The 17,755-nt window shown below is 33.6% G+C and overlaps 1 protein-coding gene across 1 annotated transcript; it reads right to left on the bottom strand.

Annotated features, from left to right (window-relative positions):
• Positions 1-11,562: 11,562 nt before the first annotated feature.
• Positions 11,563-11,992, bottom strand: LOC122520495 (probable cytochrome P450 4p2). The gene is made up of 2 exons (XM_043640552.1): positions 11,820-11,992; positions 11,563-11,732 (listed from the first exon to the last, which is right to left on the bottom strand). The coding sequence occupies exons 1-2, from the start codon at positions 11,956-11,958 to the stop codon at positions 11,563-11,565; spliced, it is 309 nt and encodes a 102-aa protein (XP_043496487.1). The 5' UTR covers positions 11,959-11,992.
• Positions 11,993-17,755: the final 5,763 nt, after the last annotated feature.

A 17,755-nucleotide genomic window follows, 5' to 3' on the forward strand; every position in this document is an offset into this window, starting at 1 on the left:
AAATAATAATGGCAAAAAAATTAAAAATATCAATTTTTTTTATTTATATTAAGTAACTTTTTAAGCTATTTTAATTTACTTAACTTTTGTACATTCCTTCAATAATAATCGGTAAATAAATATAAAAGAAAAAATCCAAAATGTATAATGTAACACAGGATATGACAACTTTAACAGGATATTTTGATAATTTTAATATAATAATAATAAAAATAATAAAACCATAATGAACGAATAAAGATAAAATTTTAATAGAAAAAGTTAATAATCAATTTGTCTATGCTATATTTGAAAGCATGGATCAACGCATAAACCTACATCGCATTTTTACATTCATATCTGCTTTTTCGTCGGATTTTATGTTTAGTGCATACCACACATTTTCGCATTTGATTTTTTTTTTCGCAGACGGATTGACACAAGTACTTGGAAAATGCCTTTCAATAAGACGTAAGGGATCGTCGGTATTTCTTTTCCTTTGGTATGTATTTGAAATTCATATAAAAATTTTCCAAATATTTGTTTTAACACTAGTAAATGAAATGTCACGAATTTTAACTCTTCACCTGATACGTATTTATATAAAACATATGCGTTCCAAATACTTATATCTAATAAATGAAAAAAAAATTTTTTTGTACCATTTATAACTTTTCCTAATACACTCAATAGTACTAATTACCATATCGGTCTATCTACAACACCCATATTACGATTGTAATCCTGTATACATGTTGGTTTTTTTTATTGGTGTTTTTGTAAGGTAATGAAACTTTCTTGTTGCTACGATATCAGCGTGATGTAAACTTGTCAACATCCAAACTTCTCTTTTATCCAGCCATTTCATACATAATAAAGTTTCAGTTGATCGAAATGATATTTCTCCTTTTTGCAGTTTGTTTGAAATAATTGGTACATATTTGCGATTTTTTCTTACGGTACCACAACTATTTGTCTGTTTCAAGTGTAATGTGTTAAATAAAAGTGGACTCGTGTACCAGTTATCCACATATAAACTGTGACCTTCCCCGAATAATCTTTCATGAGAGTCATGACTATATTACCGGATTTACCCAAATTTTCTTGGAACACAGAAATTTCTGTGTGTTTCCAAACCTGAATATACTATCATGTCAAAAATATACCCCGTTTTACAGTCACAAGCAATGAAAGACTTTATGCCAAATCGATTGCGTTTAGATGGTATAAATCGTTTGAAGGATAAGCGACCTTTGAACAATAATAAATTTCGTCTATACAAATATTTTGAAACGGGTAGAAATTTTGTTTTAAAATCAATCGAAATCTATCATTTAGTTCAAGAATTTTGAACAATTTATCTCTACAGTTTAGTACCTCGGGATTGCTAAAATGTAAGCACTGTATTAAGTTTAAAAATCTATCTCGAGACATAATATCATGAAAATGTCAGTTTTCATAAATTTGTCTTTCGACCAATATTCCGGGTAAGAAAGTTTTTTTACGCGTGACATTAGTAATACGGTACCTAAAAAACAGTATATTTCATCTACATTAGTATCGTACTATGAATTTATTCGCGAATTAGCCTTCCATGTACGCTTTTTTTTTAAATAATTATGGTATTTATTAGTTTCATTTACAATACAATTTACTAATGATTCTGGGAAAAATAATTGAAAATAATCTAACGGTTTTGATTTTTTGTTTAGGGCTGCTTTTCATCCAAAATCTTTATCATCAAAGTTGTGTACTTTTGGAATTAAATTTTCATGCGACCAACAGATGTTTACAAATGGATCTGGCGATGTAAATTCATTGGCATTATTTTCTTGCAATTGTGAAATATCTTGCTCTCCAGTTTCTGATTCGGAGCTTGAACTTAATGAGCGCAAAACGCGTCTTGATTTTTGAACAATTAAATTCTCTTCTTCAGACGAGGAAAATATGTCGTCAAGAAGCTCTATTTTTTCCTCTTAACTACTACTTAGGTACATACGTTTTCTTTTCTTCTGGCCAAACATTTTTAGGGTGTACTATATTATTAAAAAAATAACGAATGGATAAATTCAAAAACTAATCACAAAATAAAATAAATAAATAAATACTTAGATATTCTGTAAGAAACAGGTTTACAGGAATCAATGCACGAAGAGATTATACGAGAGCGTAACGTAGAAGAGCAGTGTAATATGAAGGCAATTGATTGAACGATATTGAAACAATTGCCGATATTTAGTTGCTATGTTACATAAGACAACAAATTCCATGTTGAATCAACTGGTAAAACAGTAATAAAAGTGTTATGGCTAAAAATACAGAGGGCGTATATATACGCCTTTCGTATATATTGATGGACTTGCGAGGGCGTATATATACGCCTTTAGCATTCAAAGGGTTAACCGCGGTGATAGATCGCGACAGGATTCCACACAAATGTCGTGTACTTTTGGATTCGGGTGCCGAGGCTAATTTTCTAACGGTAGAATTTGCAAATAAACTTCATATTCCCAAACAAGTCGTAGACATACTAATAGCAGGAATAAATAAGACTGAAACTAACGCTAGCAAGATCATGGTGACCACAAAGCTGTCACGAACAGAAATTATACCGCGAAACTAAAATTTTTACTTTTGCCTAATATAACAAATACTTCGCCATAGCATCAAGTACCGTCGGAAGATTTAGTTATTCCCTCGAATATTCAATTAACTGATCCCGACTTCGCTAAACCATCAGAAATCGATGCAATTATCGGGATGGAAATATTCTGTAGCTTATAGCGTGTCGGTTAAATCGTCCAACTTAACGAATCATTAGCCGTACAAAACAAGCGACTAGATTGGATAGTAGTAACGAATGGAAACATGCCTGTTCCACAAACCGTTAAGTGCCATACCGCCATTGTTAAATTGCACGATCAAGTAGAAAAATTTTGGCGCATCGAACGAACCCCAGAAAAAAGTAGCAGGTCTCACGAAGAGGAATGCTGCGAAAATAATTACAAAACCAACACTTTGCGCGACAAATCGGGTAGGTATGTCGTGAGATTGCCATTTAAGGAAGACATAAATCAATTAAACGATTCATATATCAATGCGTTAAGAAGATTACATACATTAGAACGATATTTAGAATGCAAACCGGAGATTCGAAAGGAATATGCGGAATTCTTATCTGAATGCGAAAATTTAAGTCACATGGAAAGAATCCACTCCCCCCCGCCGTAATGACGGCTATTATTTACCCCACCACGCAGTAATAAAACAATCTAGCCTAACCACGAAACTTCGGGTAGTGTTCGACGCGTCTGCAAAATCGAATAACGGTCTATCTTTAAACGATATATTAATGGTCGATCCAACCATTCAAGAAGATCTGTTCACAATTTTGGTTCAAGATTTCGATCACACACGTTCGCACTCACGGCGGACATAGCAAAGATGTACAGACAAATAATAATGGATTCGCGTGACCGCAAGTATTAAAATATTCTTTGGCGTCAACATGAAAATGAGCCGATGAAAACCTACAGACTAAACACGGTAATAAACGGAACGGCATCTGCATCTTTTCTAGCAACTCGCACCCTGCATAAGCTTGCCAACGAAGAGTTCGAACAATATCCAAGGGCTTCCGTCATCTTAAAGGAAGATTTCTATGTAGACGACCTTTGACGGGAGCTCATACTGTATCCGAAGCGAAGCAAATCCGCGACGAGCTTATTAACCTAACAAATAAAGCAGGAATGCAATTGAGACAATGGGATTCTAATAACGCGGAAATTTTGAGAGGTCTTAATAACACAACCAATAACAAGCTCGTAAGTTTAGATGTTTCGAACACTATTAAAACGCTGGAGTAAATTGGAACGCCGTGGAGAATACCATAGATTATACGGTAAAACAATAGAGCAATCCATACAAGATAAGCAAACAAAATATAGTTCTAGAAATCGCGCAAGTTTTTGACCCATTAGGCTTGTTCGGGCCAGTCATAATCAACGCAAAACTAATAATGGTAGAGGATGTCCACTTAAAGCGTCGACATGGATCATTTTACTATCTGGCCGGTGTTCAAAAACTAACTTACTGGGCCGGTGATAAAACATGTTTTCGAATCTCTCCATCAGATCGTTTAGGTTGGTTTCCAGAAATTCAGGTCACGAATGCATCCATTCTAGCGCTTTACCACGAAGTCGCATTCGGACATTCAAAAATCATAAAGGGGCAGGATTACTAGTGTAACCTCCTGAAAAAGGTGATTTTGGGAATTTTTTTGAAGAAAATTACTGCATGAAATGTTTTAATATTTGAAGGAAATATTTGTGAATTTATAATAAGTACATAATAAAATTTTTGGATCAAAAAATTAAAAATTCAGCAAGTTATTTGCAATCTTCCAAGGGTTCAAAAACAGTACCGAAACTACTGACGAAAATTTGATGATTTTTGGCCTGTTAAAATTACATTTTATATTCGATCGAAAAACTGGAGGTTCTTGGTATGGAGAAACATATATAAAAGAAGCTGCAAAAAGAATCAAATCGATCGGATGATTTGTCTTCAAATTATAACTGCATTAAATTTGAAAAATGTCATTTCGAGAAAAACGCGTTTAAAGTTTAAGTTACTGATATTGTACGGTAAGAGTATGTTGTTCTTCAGATGGATGTAACTCAAAAACTATTTGAGATAGACATTTGAAATTTTTGTATGTTATTTTTAAAGGTATAGACTATCGAAATATGCAACAACAACAAAATCGACTTTTCAAAATTTCGCACTAGTGATGTCCCTTAAGCGGGCTGCAACAAGACTGTATGTTTTACAAATAGAGCAATCATAGATATTCATGAACGTTCATAAATTATGTATTTCTCGATAACTTTAGGTAGTAGGTCGGTGTAACGGGTTTAAAAAATTGATTAATTTTTTTACATTTTTTGCAAGTAAAACATCTTGAAAATATTTTCTAAAGGTTTCTGATCAAAATGTAGAATATTTTCAAAATTATAGCCAAAAGAAACAAGCGCGCTGTAGTTTGTATGAAAGTATAAAAAAACTTTGAACGCGTTTTTCTGAAATACGTTTACGGAATTTCGGGAAAGCACTGATTTAAAACTATCACCGATTAGGCTAAAAATTGAACCTGTTATTTTAAACACACATAGCTAAATACATAACTTTTAAAACATTACATTTTTGATAAATTAACTTTTTTACAAAATTTATCAAAGAAAAATTCAATTTTGAAAACCTTTTTTTTAAAAGTCCGCTATTTTTATTTTTTTTTTAATATGCATATTATTAAATAGTTCATTAGAATAGAGCCTTTAGAAAAATAATCTCTTTAATTTTTTATTTCAAATGACTACGGAAGATTGTGTGCTTCTCCGAAACAACTCAACTATTTTTCGAGGGCTCAACTTAGACGGAAAAAATTATTGACGAATTAATATAAAATTAATTAAAAAAAATTTATTTTGTACATTTCAAGACACCTATGAAAACATGTAAAATTTCGAAACGATCGCATTTTATTTTCAAATTAAAAAAATTCATGAGAAAACGTCGAAATTTCGACCGTCATACCGAGCTACTACTTCCGAGAACGGCCAATCGTAAGAGAAGTAATCCGAAGTAACGCAGCCGGCACCAAGCGAAGAAATTTTTTCGGAACGCCGAAAAAATGTGGAAACGATTCTTTATAACTTATTATCAGCAGCGGAATATATAATTTTCTTTCAACGTTTTTGCCCCTAAACGAAGTACGCGAACCAATCCATTTTTTCGATATCATTTTTTGTATGTTATGGTCAATGTATATATTCCGGTAAATCTATAGAATGCGCAGAAGGTTTTGATTAATCTATGAAATGTGCTTTAATTTGCTATTTTTAAAGCTAATGGAAGGGAAAGAGAGTAGGAAATGAAACAAACAACGATAGGTGTATGTTCGTATGATCATCAAATAATCTTCACTTTCCGTACTGTGCACGCGTTTTCTCAACTCTGTCTAACTTTAAAAACTTAATCTTCCATACTTCCACATTGTAAAGGTAGAAGAAGGTAATATAGAAAAAAATACGAATTCAATTATTATTATAATAAATAAAGTTATTATTGTGTTAAAATAAAGTTATTATTTAAACTTATTAGAATTGTAAATAATTTAATTGATTTAAATAACTTATTTAAAGTTATTAATTATCTTAAAAATAAAGTTATTATTTAATATATTAAATATATATTATATATAATATAATTATATTTTATATAAATATAATTATTTTATATTCCGTTACTATAAAGATCAGCGTAGTGCTTAGTTTCTTTTAAGTGGTGAGATTCAGTCAAGATTTTCAAAAAATAGATTTGTTTTTTTTACATTTTCTTGAAGTACGTTTCGAAAATATTCTCTGAAAATTTCAAGTTAATCTCATGAATAGTTTCCGAGACATTCTACAATTGATAGGTAGCGGACAGAAGAAGCAAGCAACCGTTTTCGATACGCCTATTATATTTTATGAATAGTCTTGTGGAAACAACAAAAAAGAACATCGGAAGCTGAAAATAAAGAAAAGAATTAATTGACTGTATAATCTTGTTATGTATCACTATATTTGTGTTCAAAAACTTATTCGATTATTTTATTATGAATCGTAACTAAGGTTTTTGGAAACTTCAGAGATCTATTAATCTTCTTAAATCGCGTACTGTTAAAAGGCAAGTGTTTTCAATTCGTAAACAGCGAAAGTGAGGAAAGTGTTACAAGTTCATTAGCTAAAAAATTAAAATGTGACATAGAAGATGATGTACCTGAAGATAGTTGTGTTGAATATAAAATAATAAACTTTGTTTCTGTATTACGACCATTTCGAATCTTATTATAGGAAAATAGTGTAATGTGGATGTGAAATTTCAGACAGTAAGCACACGTGGTTCGAGATTTAAAATTGTAATATCACGTGATGATTGTATTAACGATAACATTTCTTGTATATAATAATGTAAGTAATTATTTAATTAGTATTTCTATAAGTACATAAATTAAGTGTAAGATAGGAAAACTTTTCTAGAAATTTTCAAAAATTTATGATTCAAAAACTATAAGCTTTAGCAAGATTTTTTATAGAATATTTTCGTTGTGCAATTGTCCAAAATATGAAAAGAAAATAATTCATCTCGATAAACTATAACTTTTTGAAAACTTGTTTAAACAATCAGCTATAAAGAATTGAATGCTTCACTTTTCGCCAAAAAATGGTGAAATTTGAATTCAGCGGATCAAAATAGATAAAAAAAGTTTAGCTTCATCCATATAGCGCCAAATGTTACGAAAATATAATACCGTATCCACATCAAAAATCTTTAAATGCCTTTTTCTCCAAACTATGTTTGTCAAGTTGGTGACCACTATAATTCAATAACAACTCAAAGGATTTTAATGAAATTTTGACTCTTTATTAATAGCACTAAAAACTGATTCTTCATCGAAGGATTTTCATTTAGGTGAAAAACTTCAATTTATTTTTACAATAGACTCAATTTTTCTGCCGAAAATCGAAAACAATAACAAAAACCGTCATTTTATTAATTTTCAAAAAAAAGACCTTTAAAAAAGAACTAGATTTATTATGAAACTAATAATTTATATTTTCTTTTTTTTTTTGATGATCCAGTAAGATGTTCTGATGGTCACCGCAAAGCACTCCTTGCGAAACGGAGTCTAACAAAGATGGCGATATTTTTATATAAATAATTAATATTTATTTTTGAAATATTGTAGAAGTTAAGTTGAATCATAATATAAAAACTCTGTTTAATCAGTTTTATAAAGCAAACTTAATTATTATAAAAAAACAATTATTACAAATTTCACTCCTCTAACTGTATCTCCTCCCTAAAGAGAGCTCCAACAAGACTATTGTTTTACAAATAGAGGAATCATAGATATTCATAAACGTTCATAAATTTTGAAAAAATGTATCGAATGCGCACGGTAATTTCTTTTAAAAGCTTCTATTAGTCGATTGCCACTTATTACACAAAAGTACGAAAGTATTGCCTATCGCCAGGCGCTGAATAATGTAAATGAAACTTCTAAGAACGTTCGGGCGTATAGCATTGTGGTAATTTGTTGCGTTTGTTGTGTGAAGAGAGAATTTTACTCTATTATCGTGAGTGTTTTGATTTCGGTAGTTTTAATTGATTGCTTTAATAATTCTTTAATGTTCGATGTCTCATCAGTGTTAAAGTCTTTTTTATGTGTGTGTGCTCGTTTGGTCACTTTAGCGTAGCTTCTTCTTGATTCAGTGTGTTCATATATTGGTACTTTATCTCTGTTGTGCATTTTCGTTTTGTTTATAGTAAGGAATTTCCTTGTAAGTATCGTCTAGAATAGGTTTTACCAATACTTTTTTTCTTAACGTTGAAAACAATTTTTGTTGTAGTAGTTTTTTCGTCTGACATCCTTTATAATTTGCTGGGTGATTACCGTTGCAGTTTACACATATGAGTTTTCGATTTGCCCTCTTGAGGACAGAGTGTTGTTAAATGTTTTTTTGCACATTAAACAGGCAGGATTTCTGTTGCAATAATTTTTTGTGTTTCCATAAGCTTGGCATCGTCTGCATTGACGTATTTCTCTTTTAGTTTTAGGTGGTTCGACTTTAATTATTGTATTAAGCAGGGTATTAATGTCGTATATGTTTTTTTTATTATTCTGAGGAGCCTGTTCGATAAAAAATAAAGGTAGCGGCTGTTTGGTATTGAATTTTGATATATTATTTATTCATCTTACCTTGTGACCAAGTTTGTGTAATTCATTTGTTATTTTAACTGTTTTGACTTGGAATGAAGTCCTTAAATTACGATTTTATAGCTCTTCTCGTTTTTTTCTTGATACTTGTGGTATCCAAGTTTTAAGTTTTTAGTGCATTTATTACCTTTCTGATCGTATCTGATGGAGTAGTTTGAACTTTAACTTTGTTCTCTATAAGTTGTTTTATTACATAGCTATTTTGTTCAGCTGTCTATTCAATAACTCGAGCAGAGGGTCGATGATTTCCGCGTCAATTTATATTGGTGGTGGTTTTACTGCATTTTTATCTCCCAATTTTTCGGTAATATTTTTTGGTTTTGTTGACTGGACGAGTAGATCATAAGAGTTGCTTATGGGTATGTTTGAAGCCATTTTGTAGGTAATAATGCGGAAGAGTTATTATTACTGTTTTTTGGTTCACCATCTTGCGCTTTTTTGAACTCTGTAAGCGGGAATCTAGATTTGCGAATCTTCGGAGTCTGTATCCATATCACTTTCCATACACGGGTTTCTATTATCTATTTTGATTATTCTCATTTCGGTACGAGCAAGTTTAGAGGATTGTTTTGTTTCCATCGATGGTTGACCTATTTCAATATTAGCTTTTATTCTAATAATATACCTGCTCTCCTTATTAACTATTTTAAGAGGTGGGATGTTATTAATTTTCATGGTCAAAGCTTTTTTGCCATAGGATTAAACATGCGGTTACCCGCGTGGGTGCAGTGTTACCTCGCTACAACACTGGTCACTTTACTCTTGAAGTTGCCATGTAAACCTAACTTATGTTATACTGTGTATCTCAACGTATTTATTATTTAAATACTTATATTTTCGGGAGCGGTAGATAAGCACGTCCGTATTTACTAACTATTGAACGAAGAATTCCTATCTTATTAATATGATAAATTAATGTGCTAGAAAAATTTACATCTAATCGCACATCAGCGTTTTTTCAAGATTGCATCGAGTTTGCGTCAGAGAAACATCAGCGTTTTTTCACAGTTTTGCCGGAATGAAGCGAATATTACGCTCCTAACATCTTTCACACAAATTTATATATTTATTACCCCGCGCAGGCCAGATGGAATTGAAAATTTCTTTTCGATATTGTCGATTGCGATAATCAAGAAATAATGGGAGTTTACTTTTTGCTTGAGACACATTTGATTACATATTATTTTTTTTATTTATCTCAATCTTTTGTAGCACATACGCTCGTATAGCATCCGTTTATTTTCCTTATAATTTTTCAAACAGATATTATTTATTTTTTTAGGATTTTTGCAATTAAAAGAACCAGTAAAGAACCAGTAACCAGAACCAGTAAACTAGTAAAGATAACATATAATAAAACGCAACCTCATCTTTTCAAAAATGAGCTAGCTTTATATTGTTAAGGTGTAAAAAAAATCACACAGCGTGCTATCCAGTTTATACATTTTCAACCTAATTTGATGATCACTACAGAGGAGAAATAAAACAAAATAAAACTAATAAATAATAAACATACCTCCATTAACCTCAAAAAAGATTTTTATTACTAATATTATCAAATAATCAATGTTTTTCCAGATATTTTTGAAGATATTCACAGTTTTTTTAATATCAATCACCACCATATGTAATAATTATAATAAACCAGTCTAAGAATAGGACGATTATCTTTGTTAATGGACCCAGCAGCGTGTGCTTAGCAACGGTTTGAAGAGAGAGGAGGCGCGATAACATTTTGATATTCTCAATATTCTTACAAAGAAAGAATAATCTTACTATGATATTTTCAAAATAATTGAGACGCGTATTTCGAATATATGCTAAGATTCTATAATCTTTATGGATCATACATAGATCGTTAACACGTTGAGTGCCACACAAAATCTTAAAGAAAATCCTTGTCTTTCCACGCACGTTATATAGTATTGAAAAAATATCAGAATATAGATATCAGTCCACACTAAATGTAAGGGAGATAAATCAAATTATTTTATGCTGTAAATTTGAAATCTCTTTGCAAGCGGATCGCAAAAACCGGAAGACATTGATCACTTTCGGAAGTTTGTTTTGGTCGGAATGCGTACGCATTGTAAAAATTCAATCTAAACATTTTTTCCCAACCGCGCCAAAATAAATATAACTTTAATAAAAAATGGTATATTAAAGAATAGTAAGTTAAAATACATACGATTAATTATAATAATAAGGACGTAATAGAAGCAATAAAATCTATACAATGCAATGTAATACAAAAGTAAAATTAAGAAGTAAAATAAAGAATATTATGAACAAAAGTCGAATATAGAGTAGAGTAATAGATACTCTAATATCAAAATACTTAACTCTATCGCTTCTAACGAGTAAAGAAATATACAGTTAAAAAGTAAAAGGCATGTATGTATAAGATTATACTGAACTGAGCTATCAGACAGCTGACGGAAGAGTGTCGATCTTTTCCTCCATTGTGAGGAGGTTTCCATTTTTGGCAAAAATGTTCGACGTTGCCATCGCAATTTTTGCCTACTCGACGAATCGCTTGCTCTTATTTTCTAGTTTCGACTTCGTTAGCCTTTCCTAGTCGTCAGCTATCAAGTTTGCCGTTATGTAGGGGCTACGAACAAGGCAATACCTATGACACCGTAGACGTAAGTTTATAATTTTTTTATATCTTATTTTACGTAGTTGAGCCGTGTTACGTCGAGAGGTGTCTGCCGACAAATATTACTGTCGCACTTTGAAACAGAGTATTGGGAAAAATGTCAGATATTATTTTTGTAAAATCTCAATAATATAGGTTTCGCTGGTTTCAAGGTAAGGCTGTATTTCAGGTCAATATCTTTAACTATTACTGGATTATCTATTTGTACAACAAATTTTCTTAATATTGTAGCAACTATTGCCTTCATTTCGAACATTGCAAATGTCTGACCTGCAAAAGTGACATAAAATGCATATGTATCTTGAAAAATAACTCTTTCGAATATGAATTCAAGAATCTATAAAAATGTGGTATTACCTATGCAGTCTCTTTTTCCAGCACTGAATGGTAAAAAACATTTGGGATCGTAATTGCCTGGTAAAAACCGATCGGGATTAAATGTTAAAGGGTCCTTCCAATATTTATCGTTTCTATGAAGTGTAAATATAGTAAGCATTAGATCACAATCTTTCGGTATTACCACATTCTCGTCCACTAAATAAATTAAATAAACACATATAATTAGTACATAAAGAAATAATGCGAATGGTAAAAAATGTAGGAGACGGTAAGCGTCGCCGTCTTATCTTTGGGTCTGCTGACAAAGACGCTAGTTTGCTAGCATAGGGCGATGGGTATCGGTTAGATTATAAGTAACCTGATACAACGGACGAAATAAAGGACGGTGTGAATGCGACGAATGAATGCACGAGCGACAAAGAGTAGTGAGTGTTGAGCGTTGTAAGAGAGAGGATCTGCGTTTTGTAATAACGATTAGAAATTGTAATAAAACTGTTTTTCCCATTAAAGATCCTACAAAATTGGGGGCTCGTCCGGGATTGAAGAGCTACAGCGTGCGAAGAGTAGGATTGCGGAAAAACAACAGCGAATACTGCGATAGCGAAATTGTGTGAAGTTTTGCGATAGTGAATTGATGTGAACTTTTGCGATAGTGAATTGGTGTGAACCTTTGTGATAGTGAAGAATTAGCGTTGAACAGCGTGACAGAGAGTCGTGTGTGCGAAACAGTATAGAAGAAGAAAAAATCATGAGCGACGTACGTAAAGCGCCTTCGGAATTTTTGGTATCGGAATTGAAGGAGAAGTTGGCAACTTTGGGACTTGCCACGACAGGTGTTAAAAGCGAGTTGATAGCCCGCCTTATGGAAGCTGATCCATCGGGAAATTGGGTAATAGGAGACAGTATTGCGAGGAGGGATGTCGAAGAAACGCGGAACACAACCGTAGCCGCGGTGAGTGAGAGTTAGATGAGCTTGCGCTTTTAAGACGAGAGATGGAAATCTTTTGAAAAGAGAAAGAGATAGCGGAACGAGAAGTAGAACTAGCGCGGAAGGAAATAGAGAGCCTGCGAAGGACACAAAGTCCTGCTATTGGTCAGTCGTACGGGTTGGAAGAGGCGAACCGGCCACCTGCGCAAACGGAGATAAATAAATTATCTTTAAAAACTGTTACTGAATTGATTGGATACTTTGAAGGGGAGGCAGATGAGTTTACAATATGGGAAGACCACGTAAACTACCTGCGTGACATGTATCATTTGACCGAAGACCAGGCGAAAGTGATGATCGTACAGCGTTTAAAGGGGCGAGCGTTAGAGTGGTTTAGATCGCGGAGAGAATACCTGCATCTCACAGTGGATGAACTTTTAGTTGAGTTGCGAAAAATGTTCCATCAGCGAATCAGCAAGATGACCTTACGAACGAGGTTCCAGGAACGTGTTTGGAAGCGTGACGAGTCTTTTAGCGATTACTTCCATGAGAAGATCATATTAGCGAACCGGATAGAGATCACGAGGAAGAAATGATCGAATTCGTCATCGCTGGGATACCAGATCAATCGCTACGAGATCAAGCAAGGGTGCATGGTCATAAAAGGAAGGAATCCCTTCTGAGCGCGTTCGAGCATATATCGCTACAAGGACGCCCGCAACAGGCGAAGATGGATAACTCGACGACACGTCGAAGCAACATAGACGCTAGCGTTAGAAGAAAGATAAATAACGTATCAGATAACCGTTTGAGGTGCAAAAATTGCGGTGCGATGAGTCATTTTAGCGAGGAATGCCCATATAAGAGTAGAGGTACGAAGTGCTTCGAATGTAGAGAATTTGGTCATATCGCGGTTAATTGCCCTAGAAACCGTATTACTAACAAAGATTCATGTAATATCTCGCGATCGGTGCGTGGTAAGTATTACAAAGAAGTAGTAATAAATGGTCAGAAAATCGACGCGCTAATCGATACCGGAAGCGATATATCTCTAATGCGAGCCGCACAATACATACAAATAGGATCGCCTAGATTAAAACCGAATGAGATCAGATTTCGTGGAATAGGCTCGGAGGACAATAAAACGTTAGGGGAATTCTTTGCGGGTGTTGAGATTGATGGTAATCAATATACCATTGAAATTTCCGTGGTACCCGATACATTGATGTAGCATGCTGTTTTGATAGGAACTGATTTCTTGGATACGGTGGATATTAATATTAGAGAGGGAAAAATTGCAATTAGCAAACCGTCGGGAAGCGGGGAGAACAGCGAGGAAGTAGTCGAAATCTTAAAGATAGACTGTGTATATGATACGAATGAGATAGAGCATAGACCAGGTAAAAGTATGTTGCATGTCGATGCGTTGAGTCGGAATCCATTGCCGACCAGCATGGTAATAGATGAAAGCGATGAGAGTGTGAATGTGAGGATTGGTAGGGCGCAGCGTAGCGATAACGAACTTAGGAAGTTCTTCGAATTGGCGCAGCGAGATGAGCTTAATGATTATAAGATTAGGTATGGCCTATTGTTTAAACAAGACGAAGGGGAAATGCGATTAATTGTACCGAAATCAATGATCACCGAAATAATTAGGCGTGTTCACGAAAATGGGCATTTCTCAGCGGCAAAAACGGAAACGTTAGTGAAACGGAATTATTGGTTCCAGAATATGCGCTCAAAAATTAAAAGGTTGTACGTACTTGTGTAAGTTGTTTTTAGTGGAACGAAAACAGGGTAAACAGGAAGGATACCTTAATCCTATTGAAAAGGGCAGCATACCGCTGGACGTATATCACATAGATCATCTGGGACCGCTAAATTCGACGAAGAAAAATTATAGACATATCTTAGTGGTAGTAGATGCTTTTTCTAAGTTTGTGTGGTTGTACGCGGTTCGGTCAACAAATACAGCCGAAACTCTAGATAGGCTTCGAAAGCAGGCGGCGATATTCGGAAACCCGAGAAGGATCATATCGGACCGCGGCACCGTCTTTACTGCGCGTGAGTTTGAGGAGTATTGTAAAGAGGAAGGTATTGAGCACGTAAAAATTACAACCGGTGTGCCTAGGGGAAATGGGCAAGTTGAAAGGATAAACAGAACCCTTATTCATGTTCTTACCAAGTTAGCGGCGCCAAAACCCCAAGACTGGTACAAATATTTGGAAAGGGCACAACAGTGCTTAAATGCCGTTCCAAATCGCAGCACAGGGACGTCCGCTTTCAACGTCCTTTTTGGAGTGCATATGAGAGTAAGAAATGATCCACAAATTCGAGAAATTATAGAGACCGAGTGGCTACGGGAGTTTCAAAAAGATCGCGATGAACTCAGAGATGCTGTTCGAGACCAGTTGCAGAAAGTGCAGCGGGAAAATATGAAAACATATAAAAAACGACGTAAGGAAGCAAAACGATATAACGAGGATGACTTGGTGGCAATCATGCGAACGCAATTGGCACCAGGCTTGAAGCTGGCATCGAAATACTTGGGTCCGTATCAGATAATAAAAGCCTTGCGTAATGATCGATATGTGGTGCGTAAGGTAGGCGAATCGGAGGGCCCTTTACAAACTTCTACATCGGCGGATCACATGAAACCGTGGGTCGAAAGTATAAACGTCGGATTGAGTGATAGTGAGTCGAGTGACGATTAGTGATTATTGTGGCAGACGTGTAAATGGATATGAGTAAATGGAATTGATGCGAATGAATGAATGTGAAACGAAACGGTATTTGAGGACAGATACCGCTGCAGAATAACCGAGTGTAGGATACGGTAAGCGTCGCCGTCTTATCTTTTGGGTCTGCCGACAAAGACGCTATATATCTAATATCGGTTAGATTTTAAGTAACCTAATACAACGGACGAAATAAAGGACGGTGTGAATGCGACGAATGAATGCACGGGCGACAAAGAGTAGTGAGTATTTAGTCCAGTCAACGCGGGCCATCTCCTTCGAATCTCAGGAAAGAAGGTGGAAACTTGATATAAGGGTAAATAGACGACACTGAATCGAATGGTGCTAATTTTTTTTGAGGTAGAAAGTGCCGTTTTTTGAGAAAAAGGGTAAAAAAGGGTCAAAAATAACTTTATCTTAGAATCTAGGCATTTAATCGAAAAAAGTTTCAAACAAAAGTTGTAGAGAATTGAAAAATACATAAAAAATGTTCTATGAGTTATCTTCGTATTTTCAAAAATAAGCGAATAAAATTGGATTGAAGATGGGAAAAAATTGTAAGAGTGGGAGAAAGCAAGCTTATCCCTCCGTCGCGTTTTACACGCGAGCGAGCTAGTGTGCGTGCGAGCGTCCGTGTGCACTAATACACAAACGAAGGATCTTCGGCAATCTTCGGGACTCTCGGTCTTGAATGCAAGTGAGAGTGAGAGAACAAACCAATATTTCTCTCTTTTTATTTATCATGCGATAACGAGTATTATTGTCCTTGGCCATCGATTGTTGAGCGTTCTGATATTTCTCTTTTTATATTTTTTCTTTCGGTAGCAAGAATTTTACGTCTTGGCCATCGAGCGTCGTGCGTTTTGTATACGAGTGCGAGTGAGAAAGAAAACCGATATTTCTCTCTTTCTATTTTTTCTTTCGGTAGCCAGAATTTTTCGTTTTGGCCATCGTGCGTCGTGCGTTCTATATATCTATATATATCGGCGTATAAGCGCGGCACTTTTAAATCGTATCTTGATGCTTATGGCACGCCGTTTCTTTATTTATTGTCAAAAATAATGAACCTTGAGTAAAAAAAAAATAATTAATTTTAACAGAAACTATTATTATTTAGTTGAGAGTAAAAATAATGAATTAATTTTGTGCCTCGCCATAAAATTAATTAGAATAATTAATTGATATAAATTCTTTGCCTCACAAAAATTTATTTGTATATCAAATTGAATACGTATTCTCTTTAAGACGAAATTTAAAATTTAAATATTTTCCTATTAAATTATGTATTTTATAAAATTTTAAATTACTGACTTTTTGTCTCGTAAAAATTTATTAGTGTATCAAATTAAATACATATTTGAAAAAGAAGAATTTTATAACTACACATAAAATTAATTCAAGATATATATGAAAAGATATTCTAAAAACGTGGAATTTATTTTTTGTCTATACATAATTTTAATTCATTTTTATTATGTTATAAGAAAACAGTAATGCATTCCGATTCATCTTCGAAGTCTTAAGAATTGTACGAAAAATATGAGCAATTATCAATTGGTGCGTTAGCGTAAGTAGTAACGTCTTCGCTTCTCGCGCTGGGTGTTAACGTTCGATTCTTCGCGGGGGAATGATTTTTTTTATAAGTTTTTCTATCCTTAGGTTATATAAATTATTTGTACATTTCCTAATTTCTAATTATATATAGAAAAAAAATTAAAATTATTACAAAAAAATTCAAAGCAATAAATTTTTTTACATCCTGCACAAATAAACGAAGTTTATTACTTAAATTACAAATTCATCCTGTAAATATCATCCTAAAAATGTATCGTTTCGGCACGTTAAAAATTAATTTCTGTTATTTATTGGATATTATTTTATTTATAATTGGTAATTTATTACTCGCGTAATAATGTTGATTTCTTAATAAAATTTATATCGTTAGTGCAAAATTTGAAAAAAATCTGAGGTGAGACTCACTGATCGTCTCCTTGTTAAGGATAGAAAACTTATAAAAAAAATAATTCCCCCGCGAAGAATCGAACGTTAATAAACCAGCGCGAGAAGCGAAGACGTTACTACTTACGCTAACGCACCAATTGATAATTGCTCAATATTTTTGGTACAATTCTTAAGACTTCGAAGATGAATCGGAATGCATTACTGTTTTCTTATAACATAATAAAAATGAATTAAAATTATGTATAGACAAAAAATAAATTCCACGTTTTTAGAATATCTTTTCATATATATCTTGAATTAATTTTATGTGGGATATAAAATTCTTC

The sequence above is a fragment of the Polistes fuscatus genome, unplaced genomic scaffold (assembly GCF_010416935.1).
Source record: "Polistes fuscatus isolate 324 unplaced genomic scaffold, CU_Pfus_HIC Scaffold38, whole genome shotgun sequence".
NCBI lineage: Eukaryota > Metazoa > Arthropoda > Insecta > Hymenoptera > Vespidae > Polistes > Polistes fuscatus.

Excerpts from the sequence above, each read along its gene's own strand:
- LOC122520495 (XM_043640552.1), bottom strand. The coding sequence starts at position 11,958 with ATGCTTACTATATTTACACTTCATAGAAACGATAAATATTGGAAGGAC. Across the intron at positions 11,733-11,819 it reads TGGAAAAAGAGACTGCATAG|GTCAGACATTTGCAATGTTC; the intron begins GTAATACCACAT and ends TCACTTTTGCAG.